Raw genomic sequence first — 21,385 nt, 5'->3', positions numbered from 1 at the left:
TGTCGATGGATGTTTGGAGTCACTTGATTTTGAATTGCTTGACACATGCGAGCCATGCCTCATGGGCAGGATGACTAAGACTCCGTTTTCAGGTACAATGAAATGGGCAAGTGAATTGTTGGAAATCATACATGCTGATGCGTGTGATCCAATGAGAATTGAAGCGTGCGGTGGATATCGCTATTTTCTCATCTTCACTGACGATTTGAGTAGATATAGGTATCTCTACTTAATGGAGCACAAGTCTAAAACGTTTGAAAAGTTCAAGCGATTTCAGAGTGAAGTTAAGAATCATCATAACAATAAGATCATGTTCCTACGATCTGATCAAAAGGGGATTTTCTGAGTTATGAGTTTGGAAATCACTTAAGACATTGTGGAATTGTTTCACAGTTTAAGCCACCTGGAACACCACAAGGTAATGGTGTGTCCGGACGTCGTTAACGAACCCTATGAGATATGGTGCGATCTATGATGTCTCTTACCAATCTACCATTTTCATTTTGAGGTTATGCGTTAGAGACAGCTACATTCACTTTAGATAGGACACCATCTAAGTCCGTTGAGACGACGTCATATGAACATTGGTTTGGCAAGAAACCAAAGTTGTCGTTTCTTAATGTTTGGGGATGCGATGCTTAGGGCTTCAGCCGGAGAAGCTCGAACCCAAAGCGGACAAACACATATTCATAGGATACCCAAGGGTGACAGTTGGATATACCTTCTATCTCAGATCCGAAGGCAAATTGTTTGTCGCTAAGAACGGGTCCTTTCTCGAGAAGGAGTTTCTCTCGAAAGAATTGGGTGGGAGGTAGATAGAACTTGATGAGGTTGTCGAACCTTTACTTCAACCAGAGAGTGATGCAACACAGAAAGATGTTTTCTGTGGCGCCTACGTCTGTTGAAGAGGAAGTTAATGATAGTGATCATGAAGCTTCGGATCAAGTTGCTATCGAACCTCGTAGGTCGACAAGGATATGTACTACTCCTGAGTGGTACGGTAATCCTGTCTTAGATATCATGTTGTTAGACAACAATGAACCTACGAGCTATGGAGAAGCGATGGTGGGCCCGTATTCCGACAAATGGTTAGAAGCCATGAAATCCGAGATAGGATCCATATATCAGAACAAAGTATGGACTTTGGTGGACTTGCCTGATGATCGGCAAGCCATTGAGATAAATGGATCTTTAAGAAGAAGATGGACGTGGGCGGTAATGTTACCGTCTATGAAGCTCGACTTGTGGGAAAGAGTCTTTTCACAAGTTCAAGGAGTTGACTACGATGAGAATTTCTCACCTTAGCGATGCTTAAGTTTGTCGGAATCATGTTAGCATTAGTTGTATTTTTCGATTATGAAATCTTACAGATGGATGTAAAAACAAGTTTTCTTACCAGTTTTCGTAAGAAAAGTTGTATGTGATACAATAAAAGGTTTTGTCGATCCTAAGGATGCTAAAAGGTATGCTAGCTCGAGCAATCCTTCTATGGACTAGAGCAAGCATCTCGGAATCGGAATATATGTTTTGATGGAGTGATCAAAGCTTTTAGGTTTGTACAATGTTTGCAAGAAACTTGTATTTACAAGAAAGTGAGTGGGAGCACTACAACATTTCTGATAAGTATATGTGGATGACATATTGTTGATTCTAAATGATTTAGAATTTCTGGAAAGCATAAACGGTTGTTTGAAGAGTGTTTTTCAAAGGAAGACCTGGATAAAGCTGCTTACATATTGGGCATCAGGATCTATAGAAATAGATCAAGACGCCTGATGATACTTTCAAAGAACACACACCTTTACATGTTTTTGAAGGAGTTCAAAATAGATCAGTCAAAGAAGGGGTTCTTACCTGAGTTGTAAGGTGTGAAGTTGAGTAAGACTCAAAGATTGACCACGGTAGAAGAAAGAGGAAGGACGAAGGTCGTCCCCTATGCTTTTGTCATAGGCTCTATATGGTATGCCATGCTGAGTACCGCACCAGATGTGTGCCTTGCCACATGTCTGGCAAGAGGGTACAAAGGTGATCTAGGATTGGATCACCAGATAGCAGTCAAAATTATCCTTAGAGGAATAAGGAAATGTTTCTCGGTTATGGAGGTGATAAAGAGTTCGACGTAAAGAGTTATGTCGATGCAAGCTTAACACCTATCCGGATAGCTCTGAGTAGAGATACCGGATACGTATAATGGAGCAACAATTTGGAATAGCTCCAAGTGGAACGTGGTAGCAGCATCTACGATATGACATAAAGTTTTGCGAAATACATAGGGATCTGAATATGGCAAGACCCGTTGACTACAACCTCTCTCACAAGCATAACATGATCAAACCCAGAACTCTTTGAGTGTTTATCACATAGTGATGTGAGCTAGATCATTGAGTCTAGTAGACTCTTGGATGTTAGTCACATGGCGATGTGACCTGTGAGTGTTAATCACATGGCGATGTGAACTAGATTATTGACTCTAGTGCAAGTGGGAGACTGTTGGAAATAGGCCCTAGAGGCAATAATAAATTAGTTATTATTATATTATATTTCATTGTTCATGATAATCGTTTATTATCCATGCTAGAATTGTATTGATAGGAAACTCAGATACATGTGTGGATACATAGACAACACCATGTCCCTAGTAAGCCTCTAGTTGACTAGCTCGTTGATCAATAGATGGTTACAGTTTCCTGACCATGGACATTGGATGTCGTTGATAACGCGATCACATCATTAGGAGAATGATGTGATGGACAAGACCCAATCCTAAGCCTAGCACAAAGATCGTGTAGTTCGTATGCTAAAGCTTTTCTAATGTCAAGTATCATTTCCATAGACCATGAGATTGTGAAACTCCCGGATACCGTAGGAGTGCTTTGGGTGTGCCAAACGTCACAACGTAACTGGGTGGCTATAAAGGTACACTACAGGTATCTCCGAAAGTGTCCGTTGGGTTGGCACGAATCGAGACTGGGATTTGTCACTCCGTGTAAACGGAGAGGTATCTGTGGGCCCACTCGGTAGGACATCATCATAATGTGCACAATGTGACCAAGGAGTTGATCATGGGATGATGTGTTATGGAACGAGTAAAGAGACTTGCCGGTAACGAGATTGAACAAGGTATCGGGATACCGACAATCGAATCTCGGGCAAGTACAATACCGCTGGACAAAGGGAATTGTATACGGGATTGATTGAATCCTCGACATCGTGGTTCATCCGATGAGATCATCGTGGAACATGTGGGATCCAACATGGGTATCCAGATCCCGCTGTTGGTTATTGGCCGGAGAGTTGTCTCGGTCATGTTTGCATGGTTCCAAAACCCGTAGGGTCTACACACTTAAGGTTCGGTGACGCTAGAGTTGTTATGGGAAATAGTATGTGGTTACCGAAGGTTGTTCGGAGTCCCGGATGAGATCCCGGACATGACGAGGAGCTCCGGAATGGTCCGGAGGTGAAGATCGGTATATTGGACGAAGGGTATTCGAGTCCGGAATTGTTTCGGGGGTACCAGGTGATGACCAGCGTGTCCGAAAGGGGTTTCGGAGGCCCTGGCAAGCGTTGGGGGGCCTTATGGGCCAAGGGGAGAGGGCACATCAGCCCGCTAAGGGGCTAAGCGCCCCTCCCACCCCATCTCACGTAACCAGGAGAGGTGGGGACGCCACCCCTAGGGCAGCCGCCCCTCCCGGCTTGGGGGGCAAGTTTCCTAGGGGGTGGGGGCGCTCAAACCCATCTAGGGTTTCCCCTGTGGCCACCGCCCCTCCCCTAGGGAACCCTAGGGAGCCTCCCCCTCCTCCCTTCCCCCTATATATAGTGAGGGAGAGAGAGGGCAGCCACACTCTTCCCCTGGCGCAGCCCTCTTCCTCCTCCAACACCTCATCCTCCTCCGTAGTGCTTGGCGAAGCCCTGCCGAAGAACCACGAGCTCCATCACCACCACGCCATCGTGCTGTCGGAGTTTTCCCTCAACTTCTCCTCTCACCTTGCTGGATCAAGAAGGAGGAGACGTCTCCCAACCGTACGTGTGTTGAACGCGGAGGTGTCGTCCGTTCGGCGCTAGGATCATGGTGATTTGGATCACGACGAGTACGACTCCATCAACCCCGTTCACTTGAACACTTCCGCTTAGCGATCTACAAGGGTATGTAGATGCACTCTCCTTCCCCTCGTTGCTAGATTACTCCATAGATTGATCTTGGTGATGCGTAGAAAATTTTAAATTTCTGCTACGATCCCCAACACGCACTGGTTTGCATGAACCCAATCACAGCCTAGTATGACATTGTAGTTACCTTGCACCTCAGCGACAAAGAATGCGGTAGCCAAAGTTTTACTTCCCACCGTGAGCTCCACATACATCACACCTTTGGCTTCAGTTTTCTCTTTGCCTTCAAATCCATTGAGCATCATGTTGGTCTTTATCAACTCTTCATCATGCAGCCCCAATTTTTTGAAGACCGAATACGGCATAAGATTCACCACAGCACCACCATCAACAAGCATCCGAGTGATCGATGATCCATTGATATGACCTCTGAGATACAACGGTTTCAGATGCGTTACTGGGTCTTTTCGCTTCTCGAATATTGCATTTTTAGGGCCAAAATCCAGCTGAGCCACCTCCCCTTCCTCATCTACAGCTTGAAACTCAGCAGGTAAGTAATACACCATATTGATATCCATACCTTCATGAACTGGCGTAGACTCATAGTCTAACATATCATCCTCTTCTTCAAGTGCATCCACCGATTCTGAAATTTGTCCAAGCGAAGGAGAAGTAAGAAGTGTCGCAGACGATGTAATAGCTGTCGCATCGTCCTCCTTTGGTGGCGCAGGCACTGCTGTGATAGGTGTAGAAGCAACTACATCTTGTATTTTCTTAGGCCTCTACACTTGTTTTGTAGGCACCATGGGCCGAGTGTCATTGAACAACTTATCCCTTTGCTTCTCGGCTTCTTGTTTTGTCATCTCTTGACTCCTTAATCTCTGTAGTTTCCTCTTTTGTGTTTTTGTCAGCCCTGGAGGACACCACTTTGGCTGAGTGTATTTAGGATCTCTCATCTTTACTTGGCTGGTGTTTCCTTCAAGGTCATTAGCCGAGTACTTTAGCGCGATAGCAAGTATCGGCTCAGTCGGATTGCTATGCATAATCGGCTGTTGTATGGCGAATGTTTCGGTGCCCAAGATGAGTGAGTCGACATTGGTTTTTTCCTTGCCTTTGCTCGACTCGACCATTACAGCACTTGGCGACTTAACACGCCATTCTTGCTTGCCGACCCTTTTTTGATTATCTTGCACTGGCCGATTGACACTATTGTTCAAACGGCCTCGTGTGGGATAAGAAAGTCTCTCATGAACGGACCTCCTTGGTTCTGCCCAACCCGGATGAAAAGCATAAGGGGCCATTGGGGGCTGCCTCCATCCTCCATTGAAGTCCCCCACGTAGTATGGCACATAGGGGGGTGGTGACATCCATGGTCCTGGCGCCCACGACCCATATGGCCTTGCATGATGCTAAAATTCTCCCCGAGGAGGTGACCTTGAGCGCTTCCAATTTGATGACCGGTTAGAGCTAGAACCGGCCGCATGATTGGCATACTTGGACAACAACATATCAAAAGTTGGCTTCATTTTCTTGCGCTGCACTTTTGCCTCATTACTCTTTCACTTGCCAACTTCTGGACTCTTGGGTTTGACAAATTTAACACGAGTATTTTCTTGCGCTTGCGGTTGCCTCCCGAGTGTAGGATTCTTGATGGCGATTTTGATTGTCTCCTTGCCACAGGGTTGCTTGTCAAGCACAACCTGTCTTCCCAAGACCTTGTCGCCCTCCTTGTCTTTCCTGGGCTCACCAACAATGACATTAGCTTTATTAGCAGATTCGGCAACCTCCGGCCGAATGAGTAGCTTCTTTCCCTCCAAATCCATGGTATTCATTGGAAAAGGCTGTTTATAAACTTGCATCTCAGAAAAGTTCAATCGTCCGTCATTAATGGTCGATTGTATCTGCCGTCGAAAAACATTGCAATGTTAGTAGCATGAGAAAAAGAATTATGATATTTGCAATAAGCGCGCCATTTCAGCTCTTCAAACGGCGGTAAAGTATGAGATATTCTAATAATCTTAGCCTGTAGCAAAGCATCAAATATTTTATCACACTTAGCAATGTTAAAAGTAAACTTCATCTCTTCATCACGATTCTTATGAATCGGTTTCAAATCATTGCAAGTAAAGGGTTTGTCTTTAGATGGCCAAACAAATTCAGTAGAAAAAACATCACCCTCATCGTCCGAGTGATCAATATCATATTCCACCATATTCATCTTTGGACAATCGGCTTTGTATCTATGCACTTCTCTGAGATCTTTGCTTCGACTTTCCTGAGCCAAAGCCCTTTGTAAGACTTGGTTGATATTTAAGAACTCGTAGCCTTCTAGCTTTTCTCTAATGGGAGTTCTCAAACCACTCAGCACTAGGTCTGCCAAGTCCCTCTCGGTTGTCACCAAACTAAAACACCAGTTTTTTGTTTCTCCGAATCTCTTGACGTAATCGGAGACCGATTCATCATGCTTTTGTTTAACTGATGTTACATGTGACAACTTGAGTTCATTGTCGCCGCTATAAAAGTGATCATGAAACTTCTGCTCTAGCTGCGACCAAACCCGAATGGAACCATGGGGTAAAGAAGAAAACCATGAAAATGTGGTACCAGTTAATGATAGAGGAAATAACCGCACTTTCAACTCATTTAGTGAACCTGCTTCACCTAATTGTGCCAAGTATTGACTAACATGCTCCCATGTGGTTTTTGTGCCCTCTCCATTGCACTTAACAAAATCTGGAATTTTATATCCCGGAGGGCACTGGATGGCATCAAAGTACTCGGGGTACGACTTTTGGTAAATCCGATTCCGAGGTAACTCAGCTCCAAAATTCTCTCGAAGCATCTTAGCCATCTCCTCTCTAAGATTAGCTAGACCATCATCCACAGTGGACGATGCAACTTGTGGCAGCGGCATAGGAGTAGGACTACTAGCAGTAGGTATGAACTGTGGCACGTATGCCGAACTATAGTTCGGTAATGGCCGAGTGGTTGTAGCTGTAGGTAGGGTTTGGTTCGGCGTTGCCACCGAACCTGGCATGCTCATAATAGGATTGATGGGTGCAGTCACAATCTGATTTGTTTGAGTAGGATAATAAGTCATCGGCATGGGAGGCGCCGATGAGATAGGTAAAGCCAGATTAGGGTTTTGCACACTAGCAGCTACACCATCATTACCACTAGATGATTGAGATATATTTTTCTGAGCATTAGTATTTTCTATGAAAGTTTGATAGACCAGATTGTTACCATCAGCAATACGACTCTCAATCTTAGCCCACTGCTCAGGAGAAAAGGTAGTACTCACAGCGGGTTTAACCTGCTCGGCTTGAAGAGGAGGGAACTTGATTTCTTCAATCGGAGTGATGTTGCCTTGGCGATCCTTCTTAAATTTTGCAAGGAACTCCTGCAAATCCTTCTCTTCGCGCGCCTTCTTGTACTCCTCATAGACTTGGCGATGATCAGCCGATATCTCATCAATACTGGGCTTAATGATGTTATCGGCGTCTACCTCAGATGGCTTGGGAAGATCGGACATGGCGGATGATGATGATTGATCTTCTGTCCCCAGCGGAGTCGCCAAAAAGTGTGTTGACACACGAACACGTCACGTGTACCCTCGACGCCGGGGGTGATGCACCGCAGCCCACGTCGAAGGAGACCCGACCGACAGCACGATACGCAAGACAGTCGGCGGGCGCTTTTGCAGACCCGAAAACCCCACACCCCCGGGAGGGACCCCGTCAGGGAATGCGGCGGCTATGGGCTACCCTAGGTCGATTTGCTCACCCCTAGAGCCTCGGAATTCGCAGCTCTCAGACACGAAGAACAGCGAAGAATGAGAGAGAAAAACGATGGAGAGATAAAACGTAGATGAAAAAGTAGTATATTAATTTGTTCGATTGTGTGTTGTTTCAATCGGCCGTCACCCCCAACATATATAAGAGGCGGCTGGACCTCCCGTACAAGCAAAGGATTTATCTAGGCTTTCCTTACAAGAAAATTACATCAATTCACGTTCAAAACCCTAGTCAAATTTGGACTGATTTTATCTGAACTTTCCAAAACCGTTCGGTTTAAACTGGCTGCATCTTGTGGGTCCTTTTTGTGGTGGTAAACCATCTCGGATGAAAACGAGCCCAAAAGCAATCTTGACGAGACGAACAACTTTCACGTTGAAGGTTTTTTGATCAGAGGTCATCTTGAGGGTTAAATCGGTCGCGCAAAACAGGCTATTCTCTCGCGCTACCCATCAGACATGTGTCTGGTGGAGCGCGCCACATCTCACCTCGTGACCGGGCTGCATTCCGATTGCTCTAACTTTTGCATACGAACTCGGATTTGGACGATCTTTATATCAAAATCGATCGTTTTGACGAGACGCACAACTTCTATGTAGGACATTTATCCATCCAAGATCATTTGAATTAGCTTCTGAGCCCATCTTCAACTTCTCGACGGCTTGACTATCACAACCTCTACCCCGGCAGGCCTTCCACCCGGGTAAGCTTTCCGCACCGACAAGGTTTCACCCCGGAAAGGTTTTTACACTGGCAAGGGTTCTTCCTTAGCTCGGCAAGGTTTCTACCCCGGCAAGAGTTCCTCCTCGGCAAGGTTTCTCCCTCGGCAAGATTTCACACCGGCAAGCTTCTCCGCCGGCAAGCTTTCCACGCTGGCAAGCTTCTCCGCCGGCAAGCTTTCTACGCAGGCAAGCCCTCACATTGGCAAGGTTTTACCCCGGCAAGGTTTCATTCAGCCGGCAAAGGCCGAATACTTTCTCACTCAGGGCCGGCCCGCGAAGTGTTGCCTCTAACTTTTGCATACGAACCCGGATTCGTGACCATGCCAAAATCTGGTGTCAACACCTGGTAAGAAGTGAGCAATGAAATGTCAGCACACACATGAACGCCTGCACATGTGTCCACCCACCAATCGGCAGGCTGAAACACTGAAAAAACAGTAAATAAATTACCATACCCAGATGCACCATTCTCATTGTTGCCCACAATCATGTTGACAGACTTGGAGTCCTGTCCTGACTTCTTGTACTTGTTAGGGCACTTGTTTGCCCAGTGTTCAACTGAACCACAAGTAAAGCAGCCCTCATCCTTCTTGTTCTTCTTGAAGGTCTTCTTACCCTTCTTCTTAAAGTCGGTATTGTGTTGGACACCGTTCTTTCCCTTGGGCTTGTGGGAATTATGGTTCCTCTGGTTAACCATGTTGGCAACAGAAGTTCCTTCAACCCCTTTTCCATGTGAGTCCTTTTCCCTTGAATTCTGCTCAACACTTAGATGACCAATGACATCCTCCACAGAGAACTCACGCCTCTGATGTTTCAGAGTGGTGGCAAAGTTCCTCCAGGAATTAGGGAGCTTAGCGATTATGCAGCCCGCGAAAAATTTTCTCGGTAACTCGCACTTAAAAAGCTCAAGCTCCTTAACAATGCATATTATCTCATGAGCATGCTCCAGCATAGGACGGTTTTCAACCATATTGTAATCGTGGAACTGCTCTATAATATACATCTCGCTCCCGGCATCGGCGGTCCCGAACATAGATTCGAGCGCCTCCCACAAGTCCTTGGGGACATGCACATGTAAATATGCGTTGACCAGTTTATCTCCGATCACGCTAAGAACTGCTCCAAGAAACACAATGGCGGCCTCCTTGAACACCTTTTCCTGTTCAGGAGCAATCGTTCCCGTGGAGACACCGGTGACCCGGAACACATTCATAGCCGTGAGCCATAAAGTGGTCTTAGTCTACCAATGCTTAAAATACGTACCGGTAAACTTATCCAGTTTCAGTGCAGCGGCAAAGCCACTAGCCGAAAAATTCCTACACATAATAGGTTTTTGAATTGCTGAGTAAATAGGCAATTTTTCGACTAATTTAATCCATAAATAAATCACTAGCATGGCATTGACTGAATTGACGATGTACTGACTCTGATCTAAACATGCACGTACTAAGCAAACAGTAAACAAATCTACACATACTGCTATACAACTGCGGGCAGCGGAGGAGGAGTGTGCGAGGACCTCTTCTCTTCTCAAGCTCCAATAGCATGTGGAAGACAATCCCTTATAAAGAGGTCCAACTGCTTCTCCACTAGCAGGGTGGAACTAAACTTCCCACTACACCTAGTGCCAATAAACCCACATGGGCCCTTAGAGATTTTCAGAAATTGCTATATGGGCCTAAAGCCCATCTCAAATTTCAGCAAGTGCCACACACGGTTGACTCAAGCCAAATCGTGTGCAATAATTCATACACGATTGTGTGGGAAGAATTGTGTGTAAGGTTTTGTGGAAGCGTTGAACCCTTTATTTCGGGCCGCATGTGTATATGTGGGAAGTTTGTGGTGGCTTACAAGTTTAGAAATATCGGTAGGATTCTTCCAGAGATGATCAAGAGAGATTACATCACGAGAGAGAAGATAAAACATAAGAAGAGATAGACTAGGTTTAAACAGAAACATATCTTCTATTTCTACCTTAACTGGGAGCAACTACAATAGAAAACAACCTTGTGGTACAAAAATAAAAAAATTCGTTCTGGAACGTCGGATCCAACATAGATGGCCCATATTCTAGTGAGGGTCATTTCATCCGAGCCGCGTACGTCTGGGTCAAAACGGACACAAAATCGTGGCCCAACGCGCGCCCACAAACGGCCGACATCCATTTTCTATCCGCCCATGACCCATTTTTGGCCCAAAATTGATCCGCGTTTGCGTCAAAACGGACAGGGCCCGGATGGGCAGGACGCGCGCCCTTGTCCTCCCCTGACCCGTTCGTCGGGGGCACAACGTTCCCATTCACCCCTTCTTTCCCGAGAACCCTCCCGCCCTCCCCCCCTCCCGCTCCATGATCGGCACCCCGCAGCAACCCGGCCGCCGCTGCCTCCGCCCATTTCGCGGCGAAGAAGAACAAACCAAAGGTGGACCTCTCGCCAGTGGAGCTTGACCAACACACCCGAGAATCGGCCAAGAGGAGAGATCGGAGGGTCGCTGCTACGGAGAGGAAAGCCATAGCCCAGGGCGCCCTTGAGGCCGTCGCTATGCAACACAATGTCACCATTGAGGACAATGAGGCCCTCGTCACCAAGGCCATGCAGGCAGTGATGATGCCCACCCTCCTCATGCTAGGGTTTAGTCGACTCGCGCATGCCATTCTCTTTTCGTCGTTGACATGGCCGCGACGAGCACATGCTTGTCGGTCGTTCTCCCTCCACAGGGCAGTCGTCAAGCTCCTCCACAACACCGCAAATGAGTGGTGTTCATCCGGCGCACGAGCATGCTGCGACCCGCTTCTCCCACGTCGTCGGACGGTAGCGTGATCACGACGGCCACCCCTGCTCCTGCGGCCGTCATCGACCTCAACGACACGCCTGGTCTAGTGGCACCGGCTCGTCAGCCACCGGGATGCAAAGGAAGCAGCCGTGGGCGATTCCTACGGCCAACCTTCCCAACGCCAACAACCTGTTCAATGGAACGCCCTACCCGACTCCGGCGCAAGACGACCCCGACTTCAACGATTTCATGGAGAATGTCATCTACGAGGGTCGTGGCCAAGCCTTCCACCTCAAGGGCCAAGGCCAAGGCTTCGATCCGACGAGCCAAAGCCAAGACGGCCGCGGCCAAGATGATGGCGCCGAACACATTGGCGTCCGTGAAAACCAAGAAGAAGAGGCTGGCGGCCATGGCAACTCATGGCATGAAGACATCTATTGCGAAGAGCAAGAAGAGGGCGTAGACATTGAGGAGGAGCCATTGTTTATCGATGAGCTCACCCAAAGAGTCAATGCACAAAAGAGGAATCAAATCATTCGCACAGGGGCATACGCCAAAGATGAGGACAAGTTGATTTGCGAGAGTTGGAAGGAAATAGGGCAAGATCCCAAGGCCAGCGCTGAGCAAAAAGGTGATGTTTTGTGAGGGGAGAGTTCATGTGACCTTTCATGAACGTAGGAAGTTTCCGCCCTACAAGTTTGCGAGCACCCGTGGCATCAATTCAATCCAAAAGTGGTGGTTGTTTATCCAACAAGAATACAACAAATTTTGTGCCGCGCTTGAGAGCGTTGAAGCCCGTCCCGTGAGTGGCCTAGGTGTGGGTTACTTGGTATGAACTTCTTCTCTTCGTTCCTATGTCATGTTCATGTTTGTTTCATTTTGTGTCCTTCGCTATTACATTTGTGGCCTTCACTTTGATTGTGTAGGCATTCCAAGCTTCGGAAGCCTTCACGGCCCGGCATAACAACAATCCATTCACCCTCACCCATTGTTAGGACGCTCATCAAAGATTGCCCCAAGTTCAAAGATCAATATGCCGCTCTAAAGAAGCATGGAGGGTCGGCGGCCGTGGCTGGGCATGAAGATGGAGTGAAGAGGCCTAGGGGCAAGACCAACTCGAAGGTGGACGAGAAGCATGATGCGTCATCTTTCGCCTTGCAAGAAACTTTGCAAGGCATGATGACCTAAAAGGAAGCATGGGACGAGAGAAAGTGCCAAGAAAAGGAGGAGCAAATGAAGGCCTATATCGAGTTCCAAACGAAGAAGCTCAACATGGAGGAGGCCATCAAGAGGAGAAAGCTCGAGATCGAGGAGGCCGAAGAAGTTCAAGATCGAGGCCACCAATGCAAACACCAAAGCGAAAGAGGTAGCTCTAGCTTTCATGACCGTGGACTTGAGCGAGATGTCTAGAAAAGAAGAAGTTGGTTCGAGAAGAAGCAAAAGGAGATGCTCGAGCAAGATGATTGAGCCGGCTTGTGTGCCGGCATGAACTATGGAGGCCGCGAGACATGAACTATGGCCTCTTTTGTGTGCTGGCAAGTGTGTCGGCCCCTGACTTAGTTGGCCGGTGTGAAACTATGAAGGGTGTTCATTTTGTAGGCTGACATGTATGCCGGTCACTGGCACTCTGCCCGGCCTGAACTATGGCCGCGGTGCCTAATTTTAGTTTTCATTTCCTTTGCAAAAATTGAAGCGGCCGGACAAAATGTGTTCGCCGGTTGGATGCACTGCCAGCACAAATGTCGAAACGGCCGAACTCGATACATTCGATAGGACTTGACTCCTGCCAGAACTCGAGACTGAGGTTGTTAGTTGGTTCAAAGTTACCAGAGACTGCAATTCAGCTGCACACAGTGGTGGTTATCCAGCAGCAATCTGGTGCAATGTAGTGATGATGCTCCGAATGGTCTGAATATCTCAACAATCAATGTCACGCCACTAGCACCATTTGAGGAAGCTGGGGAGTATCTTGAGCTAACTGTGGACTATAGCGTGTAACATCTGTACTGTGGAAATAATGTTTCAGGCAACTCAACATATCTATTACTCCTGCATATGCACATACTATCCCACTCCTGCAAAACTCACTCCTATAAACCGAAATGGATGTAAAACATTACAATTTTGCATGGTAGCTTGGCTAAAAGAGGAAGGCTTATTGCACATATAATTCCAAAGATAAAATTTAAACTATACCCTTGAGATGTCAGTACAGATCTGCTAGGAAATTTTGCCCCCCTTACAAACTTTCTTATATATATACAACCATTACTATCATCGCAGATTATATAAAACAAGATGTTCAGCCATTTTCCAAAGATGTTTCCAACTAATTTAAACAAGTCAAAACTGGAACATAACCATATAAGCCAGACTTAACTGTGTCATTAGATAAGTTTCATGTGAAGTCATAAAAAACCACGATTCGTTTTTCTAAAGGAAAGTGCAGATCAACATCTCACCAAAATCATGACTTCACGAGAAATGAACTAGTTTAGAACAGAAGCCAAACAAAAAAGGATCAGCCAATAGATATTTAAGAAATGGACCTCAGTTAACAAATAAGATTTGAAACCATTTGGGTGAAGCTTTCATGAATTATTAGCCCAACCCACCCAAACCCAAAAGTAAAATAGAAGAGGCTTCATGTAGTGCTCCAGCTAAGCATTACAATTCCAACTGATATAAGCCCAACTATTAAGTCGAAATCATTCAAGGAAAAGAAGTCATCCATGTGAAATTTCAGAAGCGTCTCACCTCCCTTGGGAGGCCGCGTAGTACTTTATTGATTGATCGGGGCTTATCCCGTGTAACGCATACATTGTTCTGCTACAGCCGTGGTTGGCTAGAAGAGAATAAAGTGGTTAGAAAAGCAACAGTGAAAAGCAAATAAGCTAGAGAGGTAGACGAGCGAATGCAAGCCGTCCGATCTTCTTCCCCATCATGGATCCCCAGCCATTCATTATCTGAACCGGTACAGTTAACTTTAGACTAGAACACCTTGAAAGTTCAGCCTGAGAATGCCCCCTTGCGAGCATGAACTTGTCCTCAAGAAGCTGAAGGTTGACGACGCCATGCTTTGACTGTCTTGAAAAAGGCTGGGAAGGTATGCTTTATGAAATATGCGTCTTCCCAAGTTGCGACATCCAGTGGAAAATTCTCCCACTGTACAAGCCATTGGACAACCGGCAGATTGTTGCGAGGAATCTTTCGGGTCTGAATTATGATAACAGGTTCAGTTTTTGTACGCCCTTCAGGATCAACTAGAGGTAAATCAGCACAGGGAACTGCATTGGGTCCAATGTGTTTCTTCAGCTGGCTGATATGGAACACTGGGTGGATGCTCTCATTTGCAGCTGCAGGTGATATGCCACATTGCCCATGCGATACAGTATTCAAAATGGTCCATAAAACTTGCTTTGCAGCTTGATATGAGAGCGAAGGCCGAAAGCACTCAGACGATATGGCTGAAGCTTCAAGTAAACCATGTCACTTACTACAAGTGTCCTTTCCACTCGCTTGCAATCTGCATATTTCTTCATGCGCTGCTGAGCAATTAAGAGATTGTGCTTTCAGTGCTGACAGCAGTTGTTGTGTGCCAGATAAGGAACCCTGTGCCTCACTGTCGGTAGTGCCTACCATTGAGAACTCACTGATTTGTGGCTGTGGATATCCATATAAGGCCTCGAAAGGAGTCTTTTGCAGAGACGTATAAAAGGAACTGTTTTACCAATATTCAGCCATGGGTAAATGCTGAACCCATTTCTTCATATCAGTAGAAACCACACAGCAAAGGTAATTTTCAATACACTGGTTCACTCGTTCACCTTGCAAGTTCAGTCTGACAATGTCGCATTCTCCATTGGAGATGCATTTTGATGTATGAGTTCCATTTCAAGAAAGACTTTTTCCACAGATATTTCCAGCTAATTAAAACAAGTCAAAACCAAGATTTGTTTTAAAGAAAAGCCAACAAAGTGTATACCAGCATCTCAATGAACTAGTTTCAGAACAGAAGCCAAACAACCATAAGGCTCAACCGGTAGATATTTAAGAAATGGACCGCAACAAACAAGATTTGAAATCATTTGGGTGAAGCTTTCATGGATTAGTAATCCAGCCCACCCAGGCCCAAATATAAAATAAAATTAAGAGGCTTCATGTCGTGCTCCAGCTAAGCATTACAAATTCAACTGATCTAACCCCAACTGTTAAGCCAAAATCATTCAAGCAAAAGAAGTCATCCAATTTTAGCAAAAGAACCAATATTAAAGCACCGTGTCACATGCTGAGTATCAAGGCAAAATTAACATAATTCTATTCTTAACAGTTCAACATGGAAAAAGAAGGACAGCAAGAACTTGAATAGCGAAAACAAACTGCTAACTTGGATAGGAGAAATGCTCTCAGGTTATTATACTCCCTCCGCTAGTTCTCGAAAAGTTCTTGGTTGAGGCATAGGTTCAATTAACATTTTGGAAACTTTGACTGACTATATTTCATAATATTTTTGGATTGGATATGTGAAAACCATGTGTAGGTAATCTTGAAGTATCTTAAAAAAACTATTGGTTTGAAGAGTTCCACAGTAATGTATAATAAAAATAAAGGTTATCTCTCATAAAGTATTTTTAAAAAGTATAATTTCGAAGAGTTTTATAGTTAAAAAAAATAAGCAGTAAAGGTTGCACTTTGGGGACTTCTTCAGAACTAGACTAGAGGGAGTATGTTCATCATTGAGCAGTAGATGCGTACTGTGGTGCTTCCCCATCAATCTAAAGCCTATTTAAAAGGTGTACACCATCCAATTTAAGAGATAATTTTTAATTCTGGAAAATTTGGTGGTTTTGATTTACGTTCTGTTAGTGTCTTACTACTATAAATAAACAGAAATTACTATGTAAAAGAGGGGGAGGGGCGATAGATCTTACCAGTGTGTTACCTGGCCTGATTGGAGCTAATGAGGGTTCCCAAATCCGACACCAAACCATCTTGCAGTTAACAGCTGAAGGATATTGTCTTTAACCTCGCAGTATTTTTGGGCCCAGCCATCTGGTTCGGTGTCATCAACTCCTAAGCCGGGAGCCCGGTCCTTTGAGTCGAGGTTGATCGGATCTTTCCAATCAGCAACATAAGCAGACACGCGCCTCTTGAACTTGATTTTGAACTCCGACCAAGCTTGGTATTTGTAGTGGTTAATACGTGCGAACGCGGTCCAGATGCTTTTGAAATCAGGCTTGAGCTTAAAATGATGGACCACATTCATGAGGGATGGTTCCACAGCGTTGAGACGGACCAAGGATTTGTGCCGCTGCGGGTTCTTCAACCGGCACGTGTAGCCCTGGCAGACCCCCTCTGGTGGATGTGCTGTTTGGCCCGAGGGGGCAAAATCACGAAAAAGTCTTTTACTTTCGCGTTCCGTTCACAGCGGCTATCCCAACCGCTAGCGAGCGCGTGTGGATCCACACCAGCCGGACCCGCAGCCCAGGTGGCATTTCACTCCGACCCCACCTCGCATCCTTTTCCAAACCAGCACGCGATGAATACAGAGTCCAACCCTCGCATACGTATTCAGAGACGAGCGGCGGCCCATACCTGTACTGCTGTCACGACCCCACCTTGTGGGAGGAGAAGCCATTCGAAATTTGAATCGCCTCCCATTTCCTTCCTGACCGCAACTCCGAGACCTCGGCGAGAAAACCGCAAGATCTGCCGTCCGGCGATGGAGCGGCCGCCGACAGGGATGTACCCCGCGACGGAATCGTTCACCCAACTCCTTCTAAGGTATGCTCAAACCCATTTGCAATCCATTCAAATCGTTGTTCTTCAAGGATTCATCTCACATACCTGCCGGCGGCAGCTTCTCCTCCATCCCTTCCCAAGATCCAAAGCTCAGTTGGACCCAGCAAGAAGAAGAAGAGGATGAGGGTGTGACAGATTCGACAGAGGGCGAAAACCATTGCGGGGGCGGGATCCACACCGAGCATCAATTTCAGTCACCTCCCACCAGAACAGATCCGTCTTCCCCTATTGCTGATGCCGACGACCGCAAAATCATAACACGGAAGGTATATTTGGCCAACGCTATCATCAACAGAAATGACGGGCTCTAGCAAAGATTTTGATGGCTTCTCTAATCCTATCCAGTTTGTTGAGAAGATGAACTCATCGACGTCCATGACAGCCATCCATTGGCAAGAACCTGCGGATATGAGCTGCGCCACTAGGCCTGCCAAGTTGTCCTCGCTGCCATTATCGTAGATAAAGAACTTGTCCACCCCAATCGCACTATGGTACAGTGCCCACTTCCTGAGAAACTTGGAGATGTTGCGTCCCATTGTGCAGGCGCAAATTGAACTCTTTTGAAGAGTCACTGAAGAAGATTCAGCTTGCTGTCGGCGAAAGGTTGCAAGGGAGGGCATGGGATCCTCGCCGGTGACCCCTAGTGTGACAAGAACCTTGGTGCTTCCTCCTGACTTGATAGGCGTCGGTGGCGAGGGGCAGCGAGTAACTTGTTGTACTGAGGCGATTGCTGGTGAAGATGCCAGCATGGTAACGGCGTCGTCGCTGTAGCGATACAGGCACTGAAGACCTTGGCGGCGGCTGACTCCCTTTGCAAAGACGAGCACATCGCCTCCGTCCAGAAGAGCCGAGTCGAACACTATCGGGTCGCTGCTCCAGTTAAGCAATGCGCGGCCCGGGGAAGGAGAAGGGGAATCTGGAGCAGCTGCGGCGGCCGAGGAGGTGGAGGAGTGGAGTAAGAGCGGCGCTTGGAGCTGCTGGAAGCTCTGCGCTGGCTCGGGAAGGCGGCAGACGTATGCGTGAAGCCCGGACGCCGGCAGCCTCCCGAGCGGTCTCGCCGGGGAGGACGCCCCACCCTTGAAGGCGCAGATGGCGTCGCCGGTAGGCTCAGCGTCGTCCAGGATCAGGACCTCCTGGTCGGGAAGGAGGACCGCATCCACATCCGCGTCCTGCGGCGGCTGCGCGTGGCCGGCGCGGAGGCGGAGGGGCAGAAGGCGCCGCGCGAGGCTGTCATCGCTGAGGCGGAAGGATCGCGGCGACGGCGACGGCGATGGCGAAAAGTCGGCAGCGAACGGGAAGGGCGGGGGCGGGCGCCGAGGCCGAGGGGCAGCGAGAAGACCGGGCGGCCCGAGTAGGCGTTGTGGCCTCCGGCTAACAGCAGGAGAGCTCCGACGACGACGCGGCGCAGCCGGCTGCAGCGGCGGTGTCGCGGCATATTGGATTTGGCGGGACCAGGAGGTCGATTTCGCGGGAGAGGGAGGTCGATTTCGCGGGAGCGGAGGGCAAAGCAGGGGAGGGGGGCTTGGCAGCAATAATCCTACATTTACGGGGCATAGACCAGACCTGGCCAAACGGGCCGGCCCGGCACGGCACGGCCCGGCCCGTGCTAATCGTGCCTGGCCCGGCACGGCCCGCCATGGCACGTTTAATAGCCGGGCCGTGCCGTGCCGGCCCACGGGCGCTGCTCCTTGGCCCAGGCACGGCCTGATTAGTAAACGGGTCGGCCCGATGGCCCGTTTAGCACGCTGGGCTGCACATTTTCAGCCTGCTGGGCTGGTTTTTAGGCCTATTGGGCTGTATTTTAGGTATATATACATATATATAAATCTAAAAAATATATAAAAAAATTAAACGGGCCGTGCCGTGCCGCCCCGCGTGCCCAGGCTCCAGGCCCAGGCACGGCCCAAGGCGTGCCGCGTGCCGGGCACGGCCCGTTTAGCCCGTGCCGTGCCTGGCCCATGGCGGGCCGTGCCGGCGTGCTCGCGGGCCGGCCTGTTTAGCCAGCTATAGCATAGACCACGGGAGAGAGGCTACAGGCTACCGTGTCTACTCCTTATTCTCGATTATACTTGGCCATACCTCGGGCCGGGCCGGGCTTCGCGCCGGGCCTAGCCAAGCATGACGCAAAAAACCCAGGCCCGGGCCCGGCTTGGCCTGGCCATCGGGCCTGTTTTTTGGGCCCGAGCCCGGCCCGAACATGTAAAAGCCCGTCGGGCTCCGGGCCGGTCCGGCCCAACCTTCAGAAAAACGCAAAAACGACGGGCCTAGGCCCGGCCCGGCCCGGCCATCGGGCTTAAAATCTAGGCCCGAGCCCGGCCCGGGAGCAGCGTCGGGCCGGGCCGGGTCGGGCTTTTTCGGGCCGAACTGAGCTTCCTATGGCCATGTATATTCTCGATCCCCTTGAATTTCGTTGAGGGCCCCACCACTAGCAAACCATAGATTTACACTTCAGCCCGTAACCCCTTCCGTGTCAAAACCGTCCGTAAGTGTAGCATTTCCCCGCTTGGCAGGCTTCGATTCCAGGGTTGCGAGAAGACGGTCTCGATCGATCTGGGTTTAGGGTTTTCGACCCGGCCCGACCCGACCCGAACACAGATTGGGTTGTCTGAGCCAGGCTGGCGGGCCGCTATGTCGGTTGGAGTCCTGCGTCGGTCGAATTGGATTGCACGTCATTACGATCAGGCAGTATGTTTTTACAGTGACAGAAGTGTTGTCTTCTCTTTTTTTTTACAATAAAACGTGTTGCCTTCTCTGTTCCCTAGGAGTACATTATAACTCCAAATCCACACAGAGCCTCCGGAAAGAGCAGTTAGGGTTAGCAAGGTGATTGGGTACCTTTGCATTCAGCTGGCGCCGTAGCTAATTTCCTCTCCCTCCGCTGGCCGCTACAGCGACGGGAGGGGGGAACCTCAGATCTGTGCATCAGGTGTGTACTCGGTAGGGTTAGGGTTGAGGAAGATGGTGTTGAGGTTGTTGCGTCTAAATAAGTTTCCCCGAGCTTCGGTCGGGGCCTCTTGCCTTCATCTAGGAGCCAGCTGGGTGGGGATCCCTGAATCTTGTTGGGGTCGGGCTATGGTGTCTGCAGGTCAACCGGCACTGGCCGGGCTGGTCCTCAGGTGGGTGGTGGTTTTGCAGAGATGGAGATTCCTCTTCCTCCTTGTTGGTATGATTTCTGTTGTTGTTCATACTCTTTCTCCGTGCTGCTGTGTTGCTGGACGGATATCATGCTTTGCTTGCGTGGTTGGCCCGGCCGCGACATCGAAATTGGATCCTAGTTCTCTTCGAGCAACTCCAATGGGGCGACCCATTTTGTCCATTTGGGTCATCCGGACATAAAATTTGGCCCAACGGGGTGACCCAAATGGACGTCCGTGTCCGCCTGCTGTCCGTCCCCGACCCAAACTTAACCCAAATCTGGGAACAAATGGGTACGAAGCAGACAGAAGCGGACGCTCTCGTCGCTCGCTACCGCCCGCTCGTGTCCGCCCTGGTCCTACCTAACAGCGACCGCACACATCTCTGTCTCTCTCGTACAACTCTCTCTCGGTCCCCTCTGTTATCGCCGCTACGTCGGCCGATTCCGGCTAGAACGAAGAGGCCCAGCGCTGCTCGGGGGCGGAGGAGGGTGGGGCGCGGAGGTCAGCGCCGTCGAGGTCAGGTCTACCGCCTCCAACAACCACGTCCCTCCGCTGCACTGCATCGAGCGGCCCGTCTGGCCGCCTCCGCCCGCCGTGGCCGCTCGCCCAGCTCCGCCCGCCGCGCGCCCCGCCGCTCGCCCCGCCCGCGTGCGTCGCCGCTCGCCGCGCGCCTGCTAGCCCAACTCGCCGTCGAGTGTCCGTTTTTGCATCTTGTGCGTTGGTTTCATCGCGTGTACGCCTCATGTCTGCTAGGCGGACGAACGACCCAAACGGACAAAATTCGTGTCCTTTTGGGTCTCTCCGTTTGAGTTGCTCTTCCATCTCAAAGGGGCACATATAGCGATACTCAAAAGCCACAAATGGCAAAGGTTGGTGCACACGTGTTGGATGCACAATTGTGTCCTTGTATTTTCAAGGCTGAAGTGAAGAAAGGGAGGAGGCAGTGTGGCCGCGATTATGCCGTGGTTGAATATGTTGACATGTTTGGGTATGCATGGCTATAGATTTGTGTTGCAGGGGTCTTCTCAAGATGACAGCACATGGCTTC

General features: G+C 48.6%; 1 protein-coding gene across 1 annotated transcript; it reads right to left on the bottom strand.

Moving 5' to 3' along the window:
- Positions 1 to 15,833: 15,833 nt before the first annotated feature.
- Positions 15,834 to 18,957, bottom strand: LOC123129554 (glycosyltransferase family 92 protein Os08g0121900-like; the record flags this gene model as incomplete). Its single annotated transcript, XM_044549673.1, has 1 exon — positions 15,834 to 18,957. A coding segment is annotated over one exon (1,563 nt), but the record flags the coding sequence as incomplete, so codon positions are not given.
- Positions 18,958 to 21,385: the final 2,428 nt, after the last annotated feature.

Source organism: Triticum aestivum, chromosome 6A, assembly GCF_018294505.1.
Source record: "Triticum aestivum cultivar Chinese Spring chromosome 6A, IWGSC CS RefSeq v2.1, whole genome shotgun sequence".
Classification (NCBI taxonomy): domain Eukaryota; kingdom Viridiplantae; phylum Streptophyta; class Magnoliopsida; order Poales; family Poaceae; genus Triticum; species Triticum aestivum.
This window is presented reverse-complemented; position numbering and strand designations above follow the sequence as displayed.